The sequence below is a fragment of the Mytilus californianus genome, unplaced genomic scaffold (assembly GCF_021869535.1).
Source record: "Mytilus californianus isolate M0D057914Y unplaced genomic scaffold, xbMytCali1.0.p SCAF_5, whole genome shotgun sequence".
Classification (NCBI taxonomy): domain Eukaryota; kingdom Metazoa; phylum Mollusca; class Bivalvia; order Mytilida; family Mytilidae; genus Mytilus; species Mytilus californianus.
This window is the reverse complement of record NW_026262701.1, coordinates 85,078,280-85,102,681: the sequence shown is the minus strand read 5'-3', so window position 1 is coordinate 85,102,681 and position 24,402 is coordinate 85,078,280. Positions and strand designations below refer to the sequence as shown.

Sequence of the window (24,402 nt, the reverse complement as noted above, 5' to 3'; positions counted from 1 at the left end):
TCAGAAACTGTTAAATTGCTCATTCTTCTCGACCTGACCTGTATGAAAACAAATTAAATACTGTCTTCTTTCTAGTCAGTCATAAAACCTTTATGTAAATGAATAGATAAATATAGTATTTTCCTTGTTAACGCACCAGTATACATGCCAAGTTCAACAGTGGAAGCCAAAAAGAATGAACACCACGACGCTCGCCACATACAACCTTGGGCAAATAACTGCTTGTACCCCCCAGTTCGTAATATGAATGTACAGAAACAAACAAGCCTAAGAAATACTACACAAACTCCAGCTCAACAGCCTTTTTTAGCAGTACAGAGCCTCAACCCAAGCCATATGTAACCAACAAATCAAGCGTCAAAATACCAGAGAGTTCCCAACTGCATCTAATTTCATTTAACTGTAAAAACATAAAAACCTGTGGTCCAATAATACACAAACTCCTACAATCTAACGACATAATTCTTATTCAGGAACATTGGCTATTTCAAACACAGATACATCTTCTTGGCGAAATCCACGAAAACATAAATTACATAGGCAAAGGAGTTGATGTAAATGTTACCGATATGTATGCCCCGAGGATATGGAGGAGTGGCTATCTTGTGGAAGAGAGAAATTGACCACTTGATAAAGCCAATCGAACTAGGGTCAGAAAGGATACAGTGTGTGGAAATAAATGAAAACAACAATCCAAACATAATATTAACATCAGTTTATCTGCCAGCAAAAGGGAGTAAAAATCATCTGTCTGAATACCAAGAAGTTATCGATCAATTATACGAACTATACCAAAAGTATAATGAAACGCACAAAATCATCATAGGAGGCGATCTAAATGAAGATCTAAATATACAAACAGGCACGAAACGCAACCTCTATCTCCGTGATTTCATAAATGAATGCAACCTGAAATACGACAATAGAGAAAGGACCTTTGTTAACTCACTTGGGCAGGAATCATCAGAAATAGACTATTTTCTGCACAACCTGCCAGAAAATGAATTTGTCAACAAACAAGTACTCAACAACGTGACAGAAAACACATCCGATCATCACCCAATTCGTATGAGTACCAAATTCAGTTACGAATGCGCAAATATCAGTCATGCGCAAGCTAGCAGCAAAATTGCAAAAAGGGTCAATTGGGACAAAGTAGACAAAGAATGGTATTCTGCTCACATCAACATGCATATAGACAGCCTCCAGATAAGAGAAAATATGGAAGAAACATCAATTGAGCAAGCCACAACCAAATTATGTGAACTTCTTAGGGAAACAGCTAACCTAACATCATCATCAAAGGCAAAATTCAACGCAAAGCCGAAATTAAAAGTATGGACGCCCGAAATACAAGTAGCGTTGAAAATTGCAAGGCAAAAATATAATGTTTGGAAACATCACGGGAGACCCAACAACAAAAGTAACGTAATGCTCCAGGAGAAAAATCAAACTAAGAAGAACGTCCGTCGGGCAATAAGAATAGAGATTGCTAAAATAAGAGACAAGGAGAAGGAAAATATTCTCGAAACAAGAGTAAAGGATACAAAAATGTTCCATAAACTCGTACGTAACAACAGGAAGAAAGGAAATGTTGTAATCACGGAGCTAGAGGTTAACGGAGTCAAATACACAGAAAGTGAAAATATCATCACTGGATTTGAGGAACACTTTAGAAATCTAGCAACATTTAATAACCAGACAGACATAGATAGCACATATCATAACCAAGTTGAAGATGATATTCAGAGTATAAACCGACTCGTGCAACGTAATAACATCAGAAACGTAACGCACAATGAAATTACAAATGCAATCAGATCAATAAACAGAGGTAAATCTGCGGATTTCCAGGGCATAACCATCGAACATATTATCCATGCAGGATCCGACATAGAAACAACGTTAGTAACACTCGTGGAATGTATCTTCAAGCACGGAATTGTATCAGCATCATTAAAAATGGGACTACTAACACCAGTTTTAAAAAATAAAGGAACAAGACAGCAAGCTACCAACTATAGAGGAATTACAGTGCTACCAGTCATAGGCAAAATAATTGAAACCGTCATCAAAGAGCGTACGAATAACAAAGTATTAGAAACACAAAATAAAAGACAGAGAGGTTTCACTGCAGGATCATCACCAATGAACTCAGCGCTGCCTATAGAAGAAAGTTACAGAGAATCCAACGACAACAACACAACTTTCCACCTGGTACTCTTAGATGCCAAAGCAGCATTTGACACTGTTATTCATAGTCATATGCTCAGAAGAGTTTTTATGGCAGGAATTGATGATGGACACTGGGGACTGATCAAAGATCTACATGAAAACGCTAAAAGTGCTATTAAATGGGAAGGAAACATCTCGCAGCCATTCAACGTTAACCAGGGAGTGCGACAAGGAGGTATACTTAGCACCAATCTCTACAAAATATACATCAACCAACTATTAAACATGTACGAAACAACTGAGGCAGGATATAGAATAGGAAACATAAGTGTAAATAGTACTGCATGTGCAGATGACATCGCACTAATTAGTGAAGAACCAGACCAAGCGCAACTGCTTATAAACATGGCATGTGATTATGCATATATGGAAGGCTACCAATTACAACCTACCAAAAGTGTAGTCCTCAACGTAACCAACAGGAAGCGAAAACAGGACCCCGTAACAACAACCTTTACTATGGGCCCCCACGAAATTCCCTCAGTGAAGAGTGCCACACACTTAGGAATCATCAGAACCACGTCACTAAAAGAAAACATGACTGCTAACGTGGAGGAAAATATAAAAAAAAGCAAGAAGAAGCGCATATAGCCTCCTTGGAGGAGGATTTCATGGTCATAACGGATTAGATGTAGAGACAATGGTGCATCTATACAAAATATATGTATCTCCAGTACTTCTCTATGGTCTGGAGCTAGTATTAACAACAGCCAGCTCATTAGCACTAGTCGAAAACTTCCAAAAAAAGCTACTTAAGCAAATACTTTCACTACCAACTTGCGTAGCAGATATAACTATTAACATCTTAACCGGAATACTACCAATAGAAGCCCAACTACATATCCGAGCACTTGGACTATTCAACAACATCTGTAATCAGCCCGAAGAAAGCATAGAAAAATCACTAGCTAGACGACAACTTATCCTAAAAAACAACCAAAGTTCTAGTTGGTTTGTCGCTATAAAACATATGCTCAGGAAGTACGATCTACAAGAGGCTACATGGTATCTGGATAACCCCGTAAAAAAATCCTTATGGACCTCAAACATCAAGAGAACAGTACATAGCTACTGGAGTAAACCAATAGTGCAACTACTGCCACTATATAATGGACTGGACCATCTCACAACAGGAAACCTGGAAAAAGGGAAAATTCATCCTCTGTTCAAAATTAACTGCCATTCAGCCATAGATACGACAAGACTACCAGTTAAACTTAAGCTGCTTACTGGATCCTATATACTACAAAGCAAACGTATAAAAATGAACAAGGACGAAACCGATCCAAAATGCCTTCTATGCTCAAAGGATGACGAAACTGTGACCCATTTCATATTAAAATGTGAACAACTCCATAATGTAAGGAATAAGATACTACTAGAAACAGTTGTTGTACTAGACAGTCTTGGAATCAAATTTAATGAACTTTTGGACAATGAAAAGTTGCAAATAATTCTGGACATCACACCGGTTGCAACAGCAAGAAAACTCTCTCCAGCCAGTGTAGCAAAAGTAGAACGCCTAACTAGACGCTTGATATACCAGCTACATATAGCCCGTTATAAGATAGTATGCGGTTGATAATAATAAGGATAATGACTTTAAAAGGAAAAGCTAACCACTACCATAACAGAAGAAACAATACCTTAGCCACAAAACTCATATATACTAGTCAATTTACAGAGTGTAACATAATGAACCTATTTTACCATATATACATACTAGTGGTGACACTTTACTAAAGTGTGCGATCTTATATCGAAATTATCTTAAATTATATATAGCCAACAGAATTTTAAGCAATATATGGATTATATACTAGTAAAGGACTTTTTAGAAGAACCGAATATAACTTTTAGACAATACTTTACTATATATCTTTTAAATCATGAGGAAGAGGCACTCATTCTTTTATCATCTCACCGTGATAGGAAAACAAATGATTTTATGAAATAATGTTATTGATATCTTACAGAAATGAGTTATACTTTTAAAGCATATCTAGCTACGTATACAAAACGGTTAGGGGAACCGAAAACAAATGTGTAACATGCGTGTATATATATATAAAGAAAGAAAGGAATTTTATATTATATAGTGACTGACTTTTAACCACCGTATGATAGGCACAGAAACATTTTAATTATAAAACAAAGGATTTTTAATATAAGTGTGTGTGGGTAGGATTTCACTGTAAATATAGAGCACTGCAACATATTGGTGGAGGCATCACTGTACATAGAAATTGCGGATCACAAGTTCTACATACTAGCGTATGGTTCCTCTACAAAGGGGGTTAAAGATACAGAGGTAAGGTAGGTAAGGTTAAAAGATAATAAGGATGTCCTTATTAACAAACTATGAAAGAATCATATACTGGAAGTGGTGTTTAGTCATGTAAGTTTCGAGAACTGTTTCTTATTTTAAAACAGTTTTTCAATTTGATAAAGTCTAACCTTGTTTTGCTTTCATACGAATGTCGATTAAAGACCTCAGCAGAGCTTGTGTTATTATTGTTATCGTGTACATACAGTGTATATGCCGAATTCAAATAAAATTGACTTCCCGACAATAGTTTGAGGGTCTATTAGAGGCTACAAGTTTGACAAGTATTGATAATTAATTCGAAACAAGTGCAAAATCATTTCTCTTGCAACAACGAAAATACAAAACAAAACGCATCCATAAGAGACAATATTCTTCTAAAGAGTAGTATAACGAAAACAAAACACATTCATCGGTGGCAATATTCTTCTGAAGAGTAGTATAACGAAAACAAGACACATTCTTCAGTGGCAATAATCTCTTAAAGAGTAGTATAACGAAAACAAAACATTCTTCAGTGGCAATATTCTCCTAAAGAGTAGTATAACGAAAACAAAACAAATTCATCAGGGGCAATATTCTTCTAAAGAGTAGTATAACGAAAACAAAACACATTCATCGGTGGCAATATTCTTCTGAAGAGTAGTATAACGAAAACAAAACATTCTTCAGTGGCAATATTCTAAAGAGTAGTATAACGAAAACAAAACACATTCTTCAGGGGCAATATTCTAAAGAGTAGTATAACGAAAACAGCAAAATAATACTTCTAAAGAGTACTATAACAAAACTCATTCATCAGGGACAATATTCTTCTAAAGAGTACTATAACAACAAAACACATTGAATTTCATCGGTGGCAATATTCTTCTAAAGAGTAGTATAACGAAAACAAGACACATTCTTCAGTGGCAATATTCTCTCAAAGAGTAGTATAACGAAAACAAGACGCATTCATCAGTGGCAATATTCTTCTAAAGAGTAGTATAACGAAAACAGCAATATTCCTCTAAAGAGTAGTATAACGAAAACAAGACACATTCTTCAGTGGCAATATTCTCTCAAAGAGTAGTATAACGATAACAATACACATTCATCATGGGCAATATTCTTCTAAAAAGTAGTAAAACGAAAACAAAAGCACATTCTTCATTGGCAATATTCTTCTAAAGAGTAGTATAACGAAAACAAGACACATCCATCAGTGACAATGTTCTTCTACAGAGTAGTATAACGAAAACAAAACACATTCATCGGTGGCAATATTCTTCTAAAGAGTACTATAACGAAAATAAAACACATTTATCAGGGGCAATATTCTTCTAAAGAGTACTATAACCAAAACAAAACACATTCATCGGTTGCAATATTCTTCTAAAGAGTAGTATAACGAAAACAAGACACATTCTTCAGTGGCAATATTCTTCTAAGGAGTACTATAACGAAAACAAAACACGTTCATCACTGGCAATATTCTTCTAAATTAGTATAACGAAAACAAGACACATTCTTTAGTGGCAATATTCTTCTCAAGAGTAGTATAACGATAACAAAACACGTTCATCAGTGGCAATATTCTTCTTAAGAATACTATAACAAAAACAAAACACATTCATCAGGGGCAATATTCTTCTGAAGAATAGTATAACGAACACAAGACACATTCATCAGTGGCAATATTCTTCTAAAGAGTACTATAAGGAACACGAGACACATTCTTCAGTGGCAATATTCTTCTAAGGAGTACTATAACGAAAACAAAACACATTCATCAGTGGCAATAATGTTTTAAAGAGTAGTATAACGATAACAAAACACATTCATCGGTGCCAATATTCTTCTAAAGAGTAGTATAACGAAAACAAAACACATTCACCGGTGGCCACAATCTTCTAAAGAGTAGTTTTTTTTTGTAATTCATTTTTATTTTATCTGAAAAAACTCCAAGCATTGTGATACATAGATACATAAATAATTTATAATACAAGTATTAATATTAAATTTTTCAATAACAGTCTAAAGGTAAAAAGTTAGGTATGCTAATTTTATGTATATATATATGATAATTATCTACTGGATCATACTCATCTTTTATCAATCTGGAATAGATTACATGAATATGTTGAAAAAGTTAATGATGGCATCAGCCTCCTTCTCTTACCACATGCATCACTGTAAATACTATGATGTCGAACATGAAAGGCACCAGGAGAGGCCACTAGAGATCAGTAACAGATAAAGGTCAGACAGGACATGTTGGACAGAATTACAAAGTAAATAACAACAGTAAATAACAACCAGAGTCAAGGGGAGAAAATTCAAATAAAATCAAACAAAATCAAGTATATCAATATATATATATATATATATATATATATATATAACTATATCAATACACATCATATATAGCAATTTTATGATGCACAAAAATCACTGTCCAGTTGTGATGTGCATCAACATCTTATTAAAGAAGAGGGGCGAAAGATACCAGTATTCTACATGGATTATTATAAAGCCTTAAATGTAAAAAAAGAAAGATCTCTCCTCACATGTAAACTAAGTTTTTAATCAATTCCCATTTACTATCAAATCTCTCTCTTGCTTTAGAGGATCTGTAAAAGGAGGTAGATATATTTTCTATTTGGTAGGAATTTTTAATCATAGCTATTGCACCTGTAAGAGTCGGTGATGAAGTGTTGAAGCGACATGTATAAATGTAATACTTAATCAGAACATTGAATAAGTTTACGGAAACATCCCAAGACTCTGACCCAAGAACAACATTTTTTGCATTAAATATTAAAGTTAAATTATATTTAAGTTGAAAAAGTGCTGAAATTCTAACCATAAATTTCTAACTAGAGTACATTCCCCAAAAAAGCTAACTTATAGTTTCTTTAGTTTCATTACAGAAACTACATAAGTTGGTTTCTTTTAACCCATATTTCTGCAATAATGCATTTGTAGCGAGAGTTTTATGCAAAATCTTAAATTGGAACATAATAAATTTTTTGTTTTTAGTGTAACAAAAGTGTAAACTATAAATGAAATCCCAATTTTCTATATGAGTGCTTAGTTCTTTACACATTTTGTCTTTTTGTTTTGTAGGACGTTCTGTATACTTTGACAAGAATTTTTTGTAAAAGAATTGACATGATTTTTTATTGTTTTTAATAAATTCAAATTTTTCATTTGATATGCACATTATTTTCTCTGAAGCAGTGATTAGATCCTTTCCAAGCTTTTGGTATCATATGAAGTATAGAATGGTATTACAGGAAATTAATATTAAGATTATATTTTCTGCAGAATTCCTTTAAAGTAAAAAATTCACTGTTCTCATCAAGTAAATCACCTACAAACAAAACTCCTGATTCAACCCAACTCTGGTAGAAAAAACAGTTTTATTATTTATCGTCAAACTCTTGTTTAGCCATATGGATTGTTTCATGATCCCTTCAGCAGTGTCATTAGTGACAGTGTTTAGGATATTCCAGTTTAGTAAAATGTCTTTCCAAAAATTATTAAAATTTGTCAACCCCCCTTTTTCATACAACCCTATCATAACTTTTCTTTTAATCTTATCTGGTTTTCCTGATCACAAGAAACTAAAAAAAATATTTTGAATTTCTTTTATTCTATCAACCGGTGGGTTTGGCAAAACTGTCAATGACTGAATTAAAATAGGTAGAGCTAATGATTTAATAACAGTAATCTTTCCCATACATGTTAAATCTCTATATACCCAGGAATTAAGTAAGCTCTGTATTTTTTTTATTTTTTCCACAAAATTAACAAGCGTTTTATTTTCACTGAACAGATCAAATTTTATTCCTAAAAGTTTAAATTTTCCTGAATAATTCCAGTTCAAGTTTCATGTAGTTGTTAGTTTATCCCTCGAGTGAATATTAGAACCAATCCATATGGCTTCAGTTTTATCAAAATTATCAAAAAGTCCAGCACACTCTGAGAATTTTTCTAAAGTATATACACATTTTTCTACAGATTGCTCATTCCCATCTAATAAAAGACATGAGTCCTCTGCATACTAGCTTAGAAGTTATTCTGAATCATTTATTTTCGTACCATTTATCTCTGGGTTGTTTTTAAGTGCAGCGTTCAGAAGGTCTAAAGATAATATAAAGAGATAAGGAGATAAAGTTTCACCTTGTCTAAAACCCCGACCAGTATTAAAAAATTGAGAGCAGTGTCCATTGTTTATTATACAGCTCTGAGATTTTGATAATTTTCACGTGATTTATATAACTTAAGTTCTAAATCATTTTCGGTTTTTGTGTTCTTTTTTTTTTTTTTATAACTGGAATATGATATTGTTTTCCCTCTTATCATACGTTTTAAGAGTTCCCAAAACATGTGTGGGTTTACTGATAATTCTGTTTCTAGCTCATTTCCAGGCAAATAGTATTGATTTATAGTTTCCCTAATGCAATTTTTTACTTCAGCTACATAGACCATATCATGTATTAAGCTATTATTAAATTTCCAAGTGCCTTTACCTTTAATTTGATAGTAAAACTGTAAGGCCAGGTACACTAGAGAATGATCAGAACTATAACTTATATCCATGTCTACATTTTTACAAATGATTCAAGGTCAGAAGAAATCAAAAAGTAATCCAATCGGCTTTGCTTAAACCCAGGTCCACGCCATGTTAATCTTTTGTTATCCGGATTTAAAGCTCGCCATATATCAACAAGGTCCAGGTACTCTATTATATCTTAAATTTTATCATGTGCTTTTATATTATTTTGAAAATCCTTTTAACTAAACTGATTTTTATAATTCTTTTGGATAGACCTCAATGAATATATTACAAAATCTTTTAATTATAGCTTAGAAACTGGAACTTTTTCTGTTAGTCAGAAACAAGGAGTAATAACCTGCATCCCAAAAGAGGGCAAATCAAAATTTCAATTAAAAAACTGGAGACCAATCACTTTATTAAATGTTGATACAAAAATTGCATCAGCTGCTTTAGCAAATAGAATAAAACCTTTTATTGGGGATATAATTAGTGAAACACAGCAAGGTTTCATAAAGGGAAGGTATATTGGAGAATTTACTAGGCTTATTTTTGACATTATGGATGAAAGAGCAGAAGATGATAATCTTCCAGGTCTTTTACTTCTATTAGACTTTGAGAAAGCTTTTGATACTCTTGAATGGTCATTTATTGACTTGGCTCTGTCTTTTTTAGGATTTGGTCCTATTTTTTGTAAATGGGTCAAGACCTTATATTCAGAATATTAGAGCTGTATAATAAACAATGGACACTGTGATACTTTATCTCCTTATCTCTTTATATTATCTTTAGAACTTATGAGCGCTGCACTTAAAAACAACCAAGAGATAAATGGTATGAAAATAAATGATTCAGAATATCTACTAAGCCAGTATGCAGAGGACTCATGTCTTTTATTAGATGAGAATGAGCAATCTGTAGAAAAATGTTTATATACTGTAGAAAAATTCTCTGAGTGTGCTGGACTTTTTGATAATTTTGATAAAACTGAAGCCATATGGATTGGTTCAAATATTCACTCGAGGGATAAACTAACAACTACATGAAACTTGAACTGGAATTATTCAGGAAAATTTAAACTTTTAGGAATAAAATTTGATCTGTTCAGTGAAAATAAAACGCTTGTAAATTTTGTGGAAAAAATAAAAAAAAATACAGAGCTTACTTAATTCCTGGGTATATAGAGATTTAACATATATGGGAAAGATTACTTTTATTAAATCATTAGCTCTACCTATTCTAATTCAGTCATTGACAGTTTTGCCAAACCCATCGGTTGATAGAATAAAAGAAATTCAAAATATTTTTTTTAGTTTCTTGTGATCAGGAAAACCAGATAAGATTAAAAGAAAAGTTATGATAGGGTTGTATGAAAAAGGAGGGTTGAAAATGCCAGATATAAAATCTTTTTGTTATTCACTAAAGATGACATGTATAAATAAACTTTTAGACCCCTTGAATATATCCCCATGGACAACACTGTTAATAGATCAATACAACAGATTTGGAGCAGACAAAATATGGTTGAAGACCCCTGATGGTATCTAAAAGACTTCTACAAATTTTAATAATTTTTGGAAAGACATTTTACTAAACTGGAATATCCTAAACACTGTCACTAATGACACTGCTGAAGGGATCATGAAACAATCCATATGACTAAACAAGAGTTTGACGATAAATAATAAAACTGATTTTTACCTGAGTTGGGTTGAATCAGGAGTTTTCTTTGTAGGTGATTTACTTGATGAGAACAGTGAATTTTTTATTTTAAAGGAATTCTGCAGAAAATATAATCTTAATATTAATTTCCTGTAATACCATTCTATACTTCATATGATTTCCTTAAAGCTTGGACAGATCTAATCACTGCTTCAGAGAAAATAATATGCATATCAAATGAAAAATTTGAATTTATTAAAAACAATAAAAAATCATGTCAATTCTTTTATAAAAAAATCTTGTCAAAGTATACAGAACGTCCTACAAAACAAAAAGACAAAATGTGTAAAAAAGAACTAAGCACTCATATAGAAAATTGGGATTTCATTTATAGTTTACCCTTTTGTTGCACTAAAAACCACAAATTTAGAATGTTCCAGTTAAAGATTTTGCATAGAACTCTCGCTACAAATGCATTATTGCAGAAATATGGGTTAAAAGAAACCAACTTATGTAGTTTCTGTAATGAAACTAAAGAAACTATAAGTCAGCTTTTCTGGGAATGTACTCTAGTTAGAAATTTATGGTTAGAAATTTCAGCACTTTTTCAACTTAAATATATTTTAACTTTAATATTTAATGCAAAAATTATTGTTCTTGGGTCAGAGTCTTGGGATGTTTCCCTAAACTTATTCACTATTCTGATCAAGTATTACATTTATATATGTCGCTTTAACACTTAATTACCGACTCTTACAGGTGCGATAGCTATGATTAAAAATTCCTACCAAATAGAAAATATATCTACCTCCTTTTACAGATCCCCTAAAGCAAGAGAGAGATTTGATAGTAAATGGGAATTGATTAAAAACTTAGTTTACATGTGAGGAGAGATCTTTCTTTTTTGCACTCACTTAAGGCTTTATTATAATTCATGTAGAATTAATAAGATGTTGATGCACATCACAACTGGACAGTGATTTGTGTGCATCATAAAATTGCTATCTATGATATTGTTATATATATATATTGATATACTTGATTTTGTTTGATTTTATTTGAATTGTCTCCCCTTGACTCTGGTTGTTTTTTACTGTTGTTATTTACTTTGTTATTCTGTCCAACATGTCCTGTCTGACCCTTATCTGTTAATGATCTCTAGTGGCCTCTCCTGGTGCCTCTCATGTTCGACATCATAGTATTGACAGTGATGCATGTGGTAAGAGAAGGAGGCTGATGCCATCATTAACTTTTTCAACATATTCATGTAATCTATTCCAGAGTGATAAAAGATGAGTATGATCTAGTAGATAATTATCATATATATATATACATAAAATTAGCATACCTAACTTTTTACCTTTAGACTGTTATTGAAAAATTTAATATTAATACTTGTATTATAAATTATTTATGTATCTATGTATCACAATGCTTGGAGTTTTTTCAGATAAAATAAAAATAAATTACAAAAAAAAACTACTCTTTAGAAGATTGTGGCCACTGATGAATGTGTTTATCTTGTAAAACTACTCTTTAGAACATTACGGCCACTGATGAATGTGTTTGTCATGTTAAACTACTCATTAGAAGAATATTGCCACCGATGAATGTGTTTTGTTATCGTTATACTACTCTTTAGAAGAATATTGCCACTGAAGAATGTGTTTTGTTTTCGTTATAGTACTCTTTAGAAGAATATTACCCCTGATGAATGTGTTTTGTTTTCGTTATAGTACTCTTTAGAAAAATATTGCCACTGATGAATGTGTTTTGTTTTCGTTATACTACTCTTTAGAAGAATATTGCCACTGAAGAATGTGTTTTGTTTTCGTTATACTACTCTTTAGAAGAATATTGCCACCGACGAATGTGTTTTGTTTTCGTTATACTACTCTTTAGAAGAATATTGTCACTGATGGATGTGTTTTGTTTTCGTTATACTACTCTTTAGAAGAATATTGCCACTGATGAATGTGTTTTGTGTGCGTTATAGTACTCTTTAGAAGAATATTGCCCCTGATGAATGTGTTTTGTTTTCGTTATGCTACTCTTTAGGAGAACATTGCCACTGACGAATGTTTTGTTTTCGTTATACTACTCTTTAGAAGAATATTGCCACTGAAGAATGTTTTGTTTTCGTTATACTACTCTTTAGAAGAATATTGTAACTGATGAAAGTGTTTTGTTTTCGTTATACTAACCTTTAAGAGATTATTGCCACAGAAGAATGTGTCTTGTTTTCGTTATACTACTCTTTAGAAGAATATTGCCACTGATGAATGTGTTTTGTTTTCGTTATACTACTCTTTAAGAGAATATTGCCACTGAAGAATGCGTCTTGCTTTCCTTATACTACTCTTTGTCACTGATAGATGCGTTTTGTTTTGTATTTTCGTTGTTGCAAGAGAAATGATTTTGCACTTGTTTCGAATTAATTATCAATACTTGTCAAAATTGTAGCCTCTAACAGACCCTCAAACTATTGTCGGGAAGTCAATTTTATTTGAATTCGGCATATACACTGTATGTACACGATACCAATAATAACACAAGCTCTGCTGCGGTCTTCAATCGAAACAGTTCTCGAAACTTACATGACTTAACACTACTTCCAGTATATGATTCTTTCATAGTTTGTTAATAAGGACATCCTTATTATCTTTTAACAAGGAAAATACTTTATTTATCTATTCATTTGTATAGCACACAACATAAAGGTTTTATGACTGACTAGAGAGAAGACAGGATTTAATTTTTTTTCATACAGGTCATGTCGAGTAGAATGTGCAATTTAACAGTTTCTGAGTGGAACGATGAAATAGTAAATAGCCTGATACCAAATATTTTCGTACTCTCAGTTTATATTGTAGCTGGAATATGTGGAAACGTCGTTGTACTAATGGTTTATGCAATACAAATGAGAGCGATATCCGACGAAAGATTTTTCATACCAGTTTTAGCTGTCTTTGACCTAATAGCAACATTGTATCTAGGATCGTTTTCCATTTATAGTTGCTTAAACCAAATCGTGTTTTCTAGTGACACGCTTTGCAAGACCACATCGTTCTTTTTTGGACTAGCAACGTTTGTTCCGATCTTTATATTACTTATCATTGCAGTTCAACGATATCTTAAAGTGTGTGTTCCTAGAAAAGGATCAATGTCTCTTTTGTTGAAACGAGTCTTGGTGTTACTTGCAATATTTATTTCACTTTTGATAACCTTACCGATACCTTTTGTATACGAAGTGAAACCGGTTTATAATACTATTTATGATATTATTGGAAGGAAATGTGCGAAGTCTAAAACAAGCAATTCACTAGCAAGAAATATATACGGAATTGTGGTTGGCATGTTTGCTCTTGTTGTAACTATAACACTCATTGTATTATACTCTAGAATTGCATACACAATTTTCCATAACTTGAATATGAATAAAGATTTAAACTCAGAAACAGAAAATAAAATCTGCGAAACATCTATTTCCCTGCAAGATGGAGAAATTACAAAACCTGCAACCGTTCCCGTAGTTCATTCTTATTATGATGAACACGCGCATGCAAACATTTCTTCGGCAACCACTTCGAAAAAAAGTGGATCCAAACAACTCAGGAAAAATAATCGTCGACTTACATTTAAATTAACAACCATGTTTCTCGTCATAACGTTGGTATTTTTATTTAGTTACACACCAATAGTAGTACTGCTAATAACTGAAGGAGTGTCCGAAAATTTGTGGGACAATCTGTCAACCTCACAAAGATCTGGAGTGATGTTTGCACACGACCTTTATATCATTAATAACATTGTGAACCCGTTCATCTACGCTTTTATGGACACTAAGTTTCGTAGCGAAACGATGAACTTTTTAAGTCGCGTATTTAGACCTTGCAAACTGTAGATCTAATTATAAATGTGGTGTCATCTGACATTTGATGCAGGAGATATGTTTTATTGACTTATCATACTTTTTCGTTTATTACTGTTTATTATACTTTTTTTCGTTTATTGTTTTGTACATATATCAGGCAGTTAGATTTCTCGTTTGAATTGTTTTACATTTGTAATATTAGGGTCTTTTATAGCTTACTATGCGGTATGGGTTTTGCTCCTTGTTGAAGGCCGTACGGTGACCTTTAGTTGTTTATCTCTATGTCATTTGGTCGCGTGTAGAGAGTTGTCTCATCTTCTTGTTTGTATATATACTTGTATAACGTGCAATCAATCCAAATTTACCTTTTGCTTTTAGTATCTGAGAAACATATTTAGGTCATTTAAACTGAACATTGACCAATGAATCATAAAAATAGGGTGAAGGTCAGATGAACCCTGCCAGACAGATATGTACACCTTTCAATCATTCCATGCACAAGATGTAGTTTACAAAATCTATTTAAGTATCTCAAAAACAGACCATACCACAAAAATTCAACATTGACCAATAACGTTGAAAATGAGGTCAAGGCCAGATGAACCCTTACAAATAGACATGTACACCTTATAATCCTTTCATACATCAAACATAACTACAACAGGAGTAGCAGGTTGAAATTTCTCGCCTTTACTTATTATGATTGAATTTATGCTCAAAGTTTTCAAGAAAAAAGTTCTGGTACACGAATCACATTAACCTAACATTATCAATGATCCATGTAAATGACGTCAAGGTCAGTTGAAATCTGTCAGACAGGCATGTTAACCTGACAATCCTTCCATGTGCCAAATATAGTTAACCTATTCCTTTTAGTATCTGAGAAACAGTCGCTGAGCTATGGAAATGAGGTCAAAGACAATGGACATATGGCAGACTGACGCTTTGTAACCCAAGACATCTTTATTCAAGGTTTGAATCATCCAGGTCTTATACCTTCTGAAATATAAATCTTTATACAAAAAGTTTACATTACACAGCTTTTGCTCTTGATTAGCATCCCTATTTCTCACATTCTGTGAATTTTGTAACAGGCAAGACAAAATCTAAACATTGAACGATGAAAATGAAGACAAGGTAAGATGACAGCTGCCAGGCAGACATGTACACCTTACAATCATTCCATACATCAAATATAGTTACCTACAGCTAATAGTATCTGAGATACACACCTAATCACAATCAAAGCCTTAAAGGCTGTTAAAGCAATTGCTGCCTAGTTAATATTTTTTTCATGACTTTTATTTTTAATCCACATGTAAAAGAAATAAACCGGAAAGGAGTTTTGTCTAGTGAGAAGTAAGGATGTTTTAACTTTATATCAATAAAAGACTTGTCCAGCAGAAAGTCATTTTTACAATGTTTTACATTTCCCAGGGGGATGACACGTTTACCCAGCTTACGGTGGAGGCAAATATATGTGCAGAAACGTATCACTCCCGAAGAAATCATAATAGATTATCCCCTTGTAGAGTGTTTATCACTGGGCAATAATTTACATGACAATCCATGCAAATTTCGTAACGCGAATGTTCTACCGAACTATAGTTTTTTATCATAAGAATCATTCATTCATACATACCGATTAAAGAGTTTGAAGATGGGACCATGGGCTACTGAAATTTTCATGAAATGCATGTTAACTGTCGATTAACCTGGGAACTGGCTTACCCTTTACCCCTTTCATCACTAAGGCCAGGTTTTTTTTAATTTGTTGGTTTACGGATTTTTCACACAAAAGGGTCCGGTCGGTCGGGAAAAAAAAATTTAAAAAAATCTTACAAGACATAAATATGTAAAAAAATAAATATATATTTCAGCTTACTAACTATATTTTTGGTGTGCTACTTTGTCATCATGTTTTAAATATCAGTCCTTCTAAAATAACTATTTCAAGTGGCTAGTTCATTTCATTGATACGTTATACTTCCTCAGTTTTATTTATGCACATCTGATGGACGACTTCTTCGTGTTCTCATACTAGACAGAGTTTATAGATAAAATGTTCAGAGACAAATATAAAAAGCATCTCACCACGTTCTTTAATTCCACTTTAAAAAAATGGTTAATGATGTCCTGTCACTCAATAACACACAGTGTTGCTCAGTCTTTAGTTTTCTATGTTGTGTTTTGTATACTGTTTTCTTTTTAGCCATGGCGTTGTCAGTTTATTTTCGACTTGTGAGTTTGAATGTCTCTTTGGTATCCATCACCTCTCTTTTACAGTGAATGCTTGTATTTCATTTACCGAATGATAATTTGCATGGCGGGTGATCTATGCAGAGGAGGAGACGCTAAGGTTGTTGACTCACCCGGTCTCGCTTCTTTTTTGAGTTCTTCATGCGATTCCATCTGTGTTTGTTTGCTACCTTGTTGTCCCTTCCTAATCCATTTTTTAAGATTTGACAATAGATAAACTACTGTCGCCTTAATTTATCCACGTGCACTTCAAATTAAGGATACTTTTAGAGACAAGCAGGAGTGTTTCCTATCTGTATCTTCTTGTTATAAACACAGATGGACGACTTTATGACAAATATGGTGAATTCAAATTTCCAATTTCTAGGCAGCAACATACCTACTGTCCCTTCGAATGGCGTTTCTTTCTTAGAAAGAATGACAAGAAGCTAGCCTTATCCTTTTTCATTTTTTTGCTGTAAAGTTGACACCTCTCACTAACTTATTCAAAGTTTGGTGACTATGTGGAACGCATTTATCCCATCGAACTTGAAATAGAGGATACAAAAGATGCAGTAAAGTCTGCCGCATATCTTGACTGACATCAATTGACAGACCATGAGGGTCGTTTGCGAACAAAACTTTACGAAAAAAAGGGGTGATTTCAGCTTTCCAACTGTGAACTTTCTATTTCTATTTAGCATACATCTCCAAGTTGATACTATATTCTGGAGCTTGCGTTTTCTATCATGATTGTCTTCATAAAGGGTTACTGTTTGCAACGTTGTTGAACCAAGAATTCCTAGTGGTAAAGTTGAAGTCATTATTTCGAAAGGGTTGATGGACGTCATACGAGCTAGTTAACCGGTTTGGAATATATGTGTCACAGATGACCACGTCTATGTTTCGATTGTCGTTACATAATTTTCGTCCTTTTTTCATCAATTTTGACTTCACCAACTGTGACTCATCATAGAATGTGTGCTTACCACGAGTAACACGACGGTGCCACTAGTGGGCAGATACTGTTTACCCTTTCGGAGCACATGATCCCCGCGTTCTTTTGGTTGGACTCGTGTTGCTGAGTCTTTAGTTTTATAAACTTGGAAACATGATTGTTTAATTAGTTGTCATTTGTTTGGAACTAGCTTTCAGTAACTGCGAGTACTCTGAGATCCGTACCTTATATCTTAAATGATTGTTAGTTGTTTTGTGCTTTGCATCGATCTGATGAGTCAAGCCATTTTCAACTGATTTTTATAATTTGTTCTTATGTTGTGCTGTTACACCACTGTCCAAAGTGAGGGGAGGACTGGGCGCCCGCAAAAATATTTAACTCCGCCACATTCTGTATGTGCATGTCCCAAGTAATAAGAAGCTTGTTAATTTCTGGTTGTCGCTTTTGCTGATTATCAAATTTATTTTGCGTTTGTTGTTTTGTAAAAAATCAGGCCGTTGTTTTTCTCGCTAAACTTTGAATTATTTTACGTTTTGTTATGTCGGGATCTTTTATAGCTTGCTATTCGGTATTTGTTTTGCTCATTGTTGAAGGCGGCATTGAAAGCAATAGTTGCTAATATCGACGTCATTTGGTCTCTGGTGGATAGTTGGTCTCATTGGCAATCATACCACTTCTCCTTATTTATTGGGTTTTTTTTCTTTTCGTCGACTTTCATTTTTTGTATCTTCCCCCTCTTTTAAACATCTCAGTTGATGCGTTACTCGAGTGCATATTCCCATAATACGAACTTCATTAAAAGGATTGTGCACTTGCAGAAAAAAATGCTTCAGCACGGCTATGAGGATAAACGACTGAGTTCGGCACTACACACTTTTTGCGGTTACCGTCACAAACTGACTGAAAATATATAGTAGTGTATCGACCCTCAAGATACATTCGCGGTTTTAGTGTATAAGTCACCAGAAAAGTCGTCTAATAGGTTCATTTAAGGATTGGGTCCTTTTCCCTATTGAGACATATTAACAGTGTAGATTCGCATGACGACATTAAGGAGTAAGAGCACAGACTGGTTGGCTCGGAGTCAGATTAATATGTCCGGGTAAGGTGATATGACTTCCTATGGGCAGTTACCTTGTGAACTAGCACGTTAAAAATCCGGCTCAGCGTGTCAGTCTTGAAAAAAAGCAGGGTTTATATTCATATTACATTGACATGTTCTCGTCCTGAATATGCATATTAATTTGCCACTGGACGTTAAGCCACCACCACCACCACCATCATCATCATCATCATGACGGGCTTATGCATGCATATCATGACACCCTTACCCTATCGACCCACTCGGTATCGATCCGTTTGGAGTTCATGCAATTCTGCTGTTGCCTCTAATTTAAACTGTATTCGAGAAGTTCAAAATACTCAATCTTCACAGAAATAAATTCGATATATATAACTGAAGTTTGATAAGAAAGATGTATTATCCTAATTGAGGAAATATTGTTTTTATATAATGTTCATGTGTCCGAAGTGCTTTTCTGGAATAATCTTCATTAGGAACGCTCAAACCCGAACATTTGAAACCCAAAGATGTATAAGAACCGAAACAGTTGAAGAGCTATATGCCAGAACAGGGCCTAAAAATAATAACAAAATCTATCTAAGGTCAACTTTGCCTGATGGAGTTGAAACTTGGTTTCTTAATAATTTCCAAATTTGTAAGCGGACAATTTAAGAAAGGTTTGTAATAAATGATGTCAGTACCGAAGTATTGACTACTGATCTGATGATACCATCGGGGAATATAGTTTATCAGCAACGGTAACGACCTGGTGCTGTACAAAAAATGAAAACAACAATCTATAAACCCATCTTACTTTGGTATTCTATACACTGAGGATACAACCCGCCTAGTAGCCAATGTATCGTTCTTATCATGATTTAATACAATATTGGTTCTGCAGAGATACGATACAGTTGATACGAAATTCCAAAGCTTGCATCCCATCATGATTTCCTTGATAGAGGGTTGCTGCTCACAAGGAAGCTATTAAATCAGATTTCCAGGTAGTGAAGTTTAAATCATTCTTGCGAAAATTTTACGGACGCCATTACGATTTGGTTGACCGTTAGAGAATATCTATTTCACAGATGACGACGGATATGTTCCAAAAAAGTATAACAAAAATACCGAGCTCCAATGTAAATTCAAGAAGGGAAAGTCCACAAAAAGCAATTGTCGTAACCACAATCCCGTCCTTTTTTCCTCAAATATGGCCTACCGAATTAGACTTATCACTGGGTTAGTACTAACATGAGCAACACAACATAATAATAATAATAATAAATTCTTTATTTAAAGAGGGTAAACACAATTAGTTACAACAAACTAATCTTCCACGAGACACAACGGGTGAAAAATGTTGAGCAAGATGTCCTTACTCATCCAGAGCACATGAGATCACCCCCAGTTTTTGATGGGGTTCGTGTTGCTCAGACTTTAATTTTCTATGTTGTGTTTTGTATATTGTTGTTTGTCTTTTGATCTTGTCAGTTTGTTTTCGACATATGAGTTTGAATGTCCCTTTGGTGTCTTTTGCCACTCTTTTAATGATACATCTTGGTTGTTAATGTCATATCCGTAAATTTTAAATTAGACATTGTGATAAAAATTCAAATGCAATTAACTTCCTCGGGCAAAAATGATTTTGCTCGTTATGTTGAGATCCTTATTGAATCCATGCTCACATTTGTTTCATTTTTGGCTTTCGAAATATTGGGTCTATAACAGACTTGGTGAAGGTTTTTATCCTAAACAGCAGCAGACGGGAATAATATCAAATGTTTTGTACACGTCGGTTATTTGAGGAACTCATAGAAACTGTTAAGTGTTCTGTAAAAGAAACGATGCAATTCGGATATAAAAAAAATGCAATAATCCTCTGTCGAGATTACATTTTTCCTTCCAGTTTAAGGTTAACCGATATGAACATGTTTTATTCGTTTTGTGAAGTTATTTGAAAAAGACATTCAATATCTCCTTATGGTTATGGTTTTCTGTAGATTGCTGTGGACGGTTTTTTGCCATTAAATGGAGCTAATATGATTTGGAATTTATCTGGATTCGTGTGAGCATTCAAAAAGATAAACAGAAAAATAAAAATAAAACGAGTAATAACAAGGACGTAATAGAAATACTTTATTTTCATCCTGGATTCATGTTTTTTTTAAATTTTACATCAAATATCACAACAAAGTCCATCATCAACTTCATATGGCTCGCATTCGCATCGAGTCTGTCTCTGCGTATCCTGAATCAGACAAACACTTGGGATATTACAACCAACATCTAGAAACAAAAATAAACAAAATGTCAGTTTCACTTAAATATCTATATGTTTTAATTGGTAGCAATTGTTGCAACTTTATTTCTGTGTTTCAAAGAAGGAGTTATACTTGTGATTAGGAAGACATATTTTTCTGACATTAAAAATAATATAACATTATATGGCACTGTAGGTTAAAAAAGCCCAAGCACTCCAAGAACACAAATTCTTGATACAGAACAGTGCTAAATAGATATTGTTATCTTTTTATATTTTATCTTCTTTTATTTTATTTTTGTCTTTTGACTTGATGAATAACTTATCAAACTTTACTAGCAGAACATGAGAAAAACAAATTCAACCAAATTATTAATTGTTATTTTCATCAAAATCTGGGTTAGTTTAGTACCTACTGCTTACTCCATTATTTAGTCATAGTTGTATTTTGAATGATTGTTTTTTGCTTGTATAGGTGTATATCCTGAATTTTTCATATTGTGTCAAAATTATTTATACAAAATGATTGATTGTTGGTTGCTTTACGTATTTACATATAAAAAAACGCACTTTCACTTCAATGTACCAATAGTTTATCAATATTTTTTTTTAATGTTCATGAAATGTCAATTAAGAAATTATTGCGAAAAATGTTATGAAATAATTTTCTAAATAATTAAAACTCGTATTTTAATTTAAGCATCATTACTCATACATTTATTTCAAATATCGCATTAATTATTCTCGTGTGTGATCATGATGAACACTTACAATTTTTATAATTAATGCCCACAATAGTTTATTTTAGAAATTAAAAAAATGACGCGTTAACGCAACAGAAAATTAGTAAGGTATTGCTTTGTTGAGTTTAATAAAATTAATGTATTGATAAATATATCCAAAAGTAAACTTTGTTTGGTAAATGTGTTTTGTATGTTATTAACCATAAACTTGTGCTATTCTATATAATAAAATTTTAATATGTTTAGAATAACTCACCTGGCAATTGTACTGTAAGATATAAAAAAAATATTTATCTGACTGTTTTTTCTGATAGTCGATGCTTACTTTGTCGACATATCTGTGTTCCATCGGTTTGGAGTTCACGCGATTACGGCTTTTTTAAGTGCCATGTTTTTTTTTGTATATAACTATACCGTCAGTACATAATCATATTCATACAATATTATTTTTCTTTTTTTTTCAAAATTTAGTGCTACTTTAGCAATAAGTAAGCGATCTAAGTAAACATATCAGCGTACCAACAGGCAAAACCATACAGATTTAGAATTAAAGTAAAGCATTGAAAAACTTCTAGTCTTTACTACATTTAGTTTTTTTAAATGGAAATATTCTATATATAGGGAAATAGTATAAAAAAATAGAAATCTTCTATATACAGGAAAATAGTATTAAAAAAATTGAAATATTCTATATATGGGGAAATATTATTAAAAAAAATTGAAATATTCTATATACAGGAAGATAGTATTAAAAAAATGGCAATATTCTATATACAGGGAAAAAGTATTAAAAATGGAGATATTCTATTTACAGGGAAATAGTAAATTCTGTGCATCAATTTATTTTGTAGAGAATTTCCGGTTTTAAGCTGGATATTGTACATGTTTTAAAATCTAAAGTAACACAGGCTTGTACTTTATGTCATGTGAGCTTCCGATATAAATTAACTTCCGTTTGAACTTGCCATAGTAAATTTTCATAGTGTAAGTCTGTATTTCAAATAACTAGATTTTGATTTTATTTTTCAATGAATGTTTCATATTCATATTGAGCATTGGAGAATTATGTAAAATATAGAGTCAGTAGAACAACATGTGATTAGTTTTCACAAATCACATAGCCAAAAACTCATTCACGTATAATTCCGTTATGCATTAGCTATTAATCAAGTTAGAGCTAGACATGTTGACTTGTGTATTGTTGACGACTGTGTGTTGATTTCATAGACTAGTGGTTTTCTAGTTTTTGTGTCATTGAGTGTCTATGTTTTTGACGTGTACTACACACTACTCATGATATCAATTATCCTTTGATGAACACGAATAGTAGATCATCTTGCTGACGATTCGATATAACTTCACGTAACTTAGTAAAATAAGAACGTACTTCGGATTCAACAACCTACAAAGAAAATACGGGTCATGATGATTCATGGATTGATTATGGGTGTTTAGTCAAATAAGATCGGAGTATAACTAATCTTAAAATTCAACACGAACTCAAAACCTCAGTGTTGACAGGCTGCGTATCACTGAAGATGAACTTCTTAGACCACTCGGCCTTCTAGGCCCGGCTCATGAAGACAAAACTTTTATAGTGTAAAGATATTTAGAATGTACTTACCTTCTCCGCATTCTAAAAGAAAATAAGTGTTATATACATTTCAATGTCATTGGTCTTTTCATTAATTTAAACACAATTCTTCGCAATCCTTAAAAGATATAATTATTAATTTCATCACGCATTGCTAACCATTTCCGAAGTGTGTCAAAGATTCCTACACAATTCCGTCAGAAAACCACGTAAAAAGATCCTTTTTTGTTGTTTTTGTTATGTATAATACTACTATTTCAAATACTGACTCAATAAGGATCATCCATATGATACATTGTTGAATGTCCCTTTTAGTATCTTTCGCCTCTCTCTTATACATACATAGTCAAATGTCTCGGCATTCCTTTTATAGTGAATGAAGAAGGTTGTGGCTGGCTTCGAAATAATCACTTAAACAATTTTCCAATCTACCACTAGCTAGCATTCCTTCTTTTAATTACATTTCATATGGTTAAAATCACACATATCAAGGGAGTATTTCAAAATAAACTAATAGAATAAAAGGAAACAAATGTGTTGTTGTTTACTTTTAAACACCTTATCCAAAATTCAGCTTAGATTAAGACGCCAGAAGTTTACCGATGTTCAAATCTCATAAACCGATTTGGAAGAGACAAATCAAGGAACTGAGAATTTCCATGAATTCAAGCCAGATTAAGGTACAAATATATATATAAAAAAAAAGAATAATAGAGCCATTTAACGATGACTCTGATACAAAAATAAAAAAAAACATTACTCATCCGTTTTTAACAACGTCAGGTGTTCAATTATTAATGACTCCTGACTGGAACGACAATCATAAAACCGTCAAATTCAGAAAGGAGCTTGTCTTTATAGAAATAAATATAAATGCAACATTTCAAAACTAGAGCTATCCTAAAC

At 32.9% G+C, this 24,402-nt stretch overlaps 1 protein-coding gene and 1 long non-coding RNA gene across 2 annotated transcripts in view; one reads left to right on the top strand and one right to left on the bottom strand.

The window, feature by feature from the left end:
• LOC127701751 (uncharacterized) overlaps window positions 1-24,402 on the bottom strand; it is a 135,708-nt gene that overhangs the window by 3,709 nt on the left and 107,597 nt on the right. The gene's annotated exons all lie outside the window — the stretch shown is intronic.
• On the top strand, window positions 13,503-14,775 carry LOC127701680 (cholecystokinin receptor-like). The gene has a single exon (XM_052205677.1). The coding sequence runs from the start codon at window positions 13,540-13,542 to the stop codon at window positions 14,668-14,670; it is 1,131 nt and encodes a 376-aa protein (XP_052061637.1). The 5' UTR covers window positions 13,503-13,539; the 3' UTR covers window positions 14,671-14,775.

What these genes read in the sequence shown, in the direction of transcription:
- LOC127701680 (XM_052205677.1), top strand. Translation starts at nt 13,540, where the DNA reads ATGTCGAGTAGAATGTGCAATTTAACAGTTTCTGAGTGGAACGATGAA.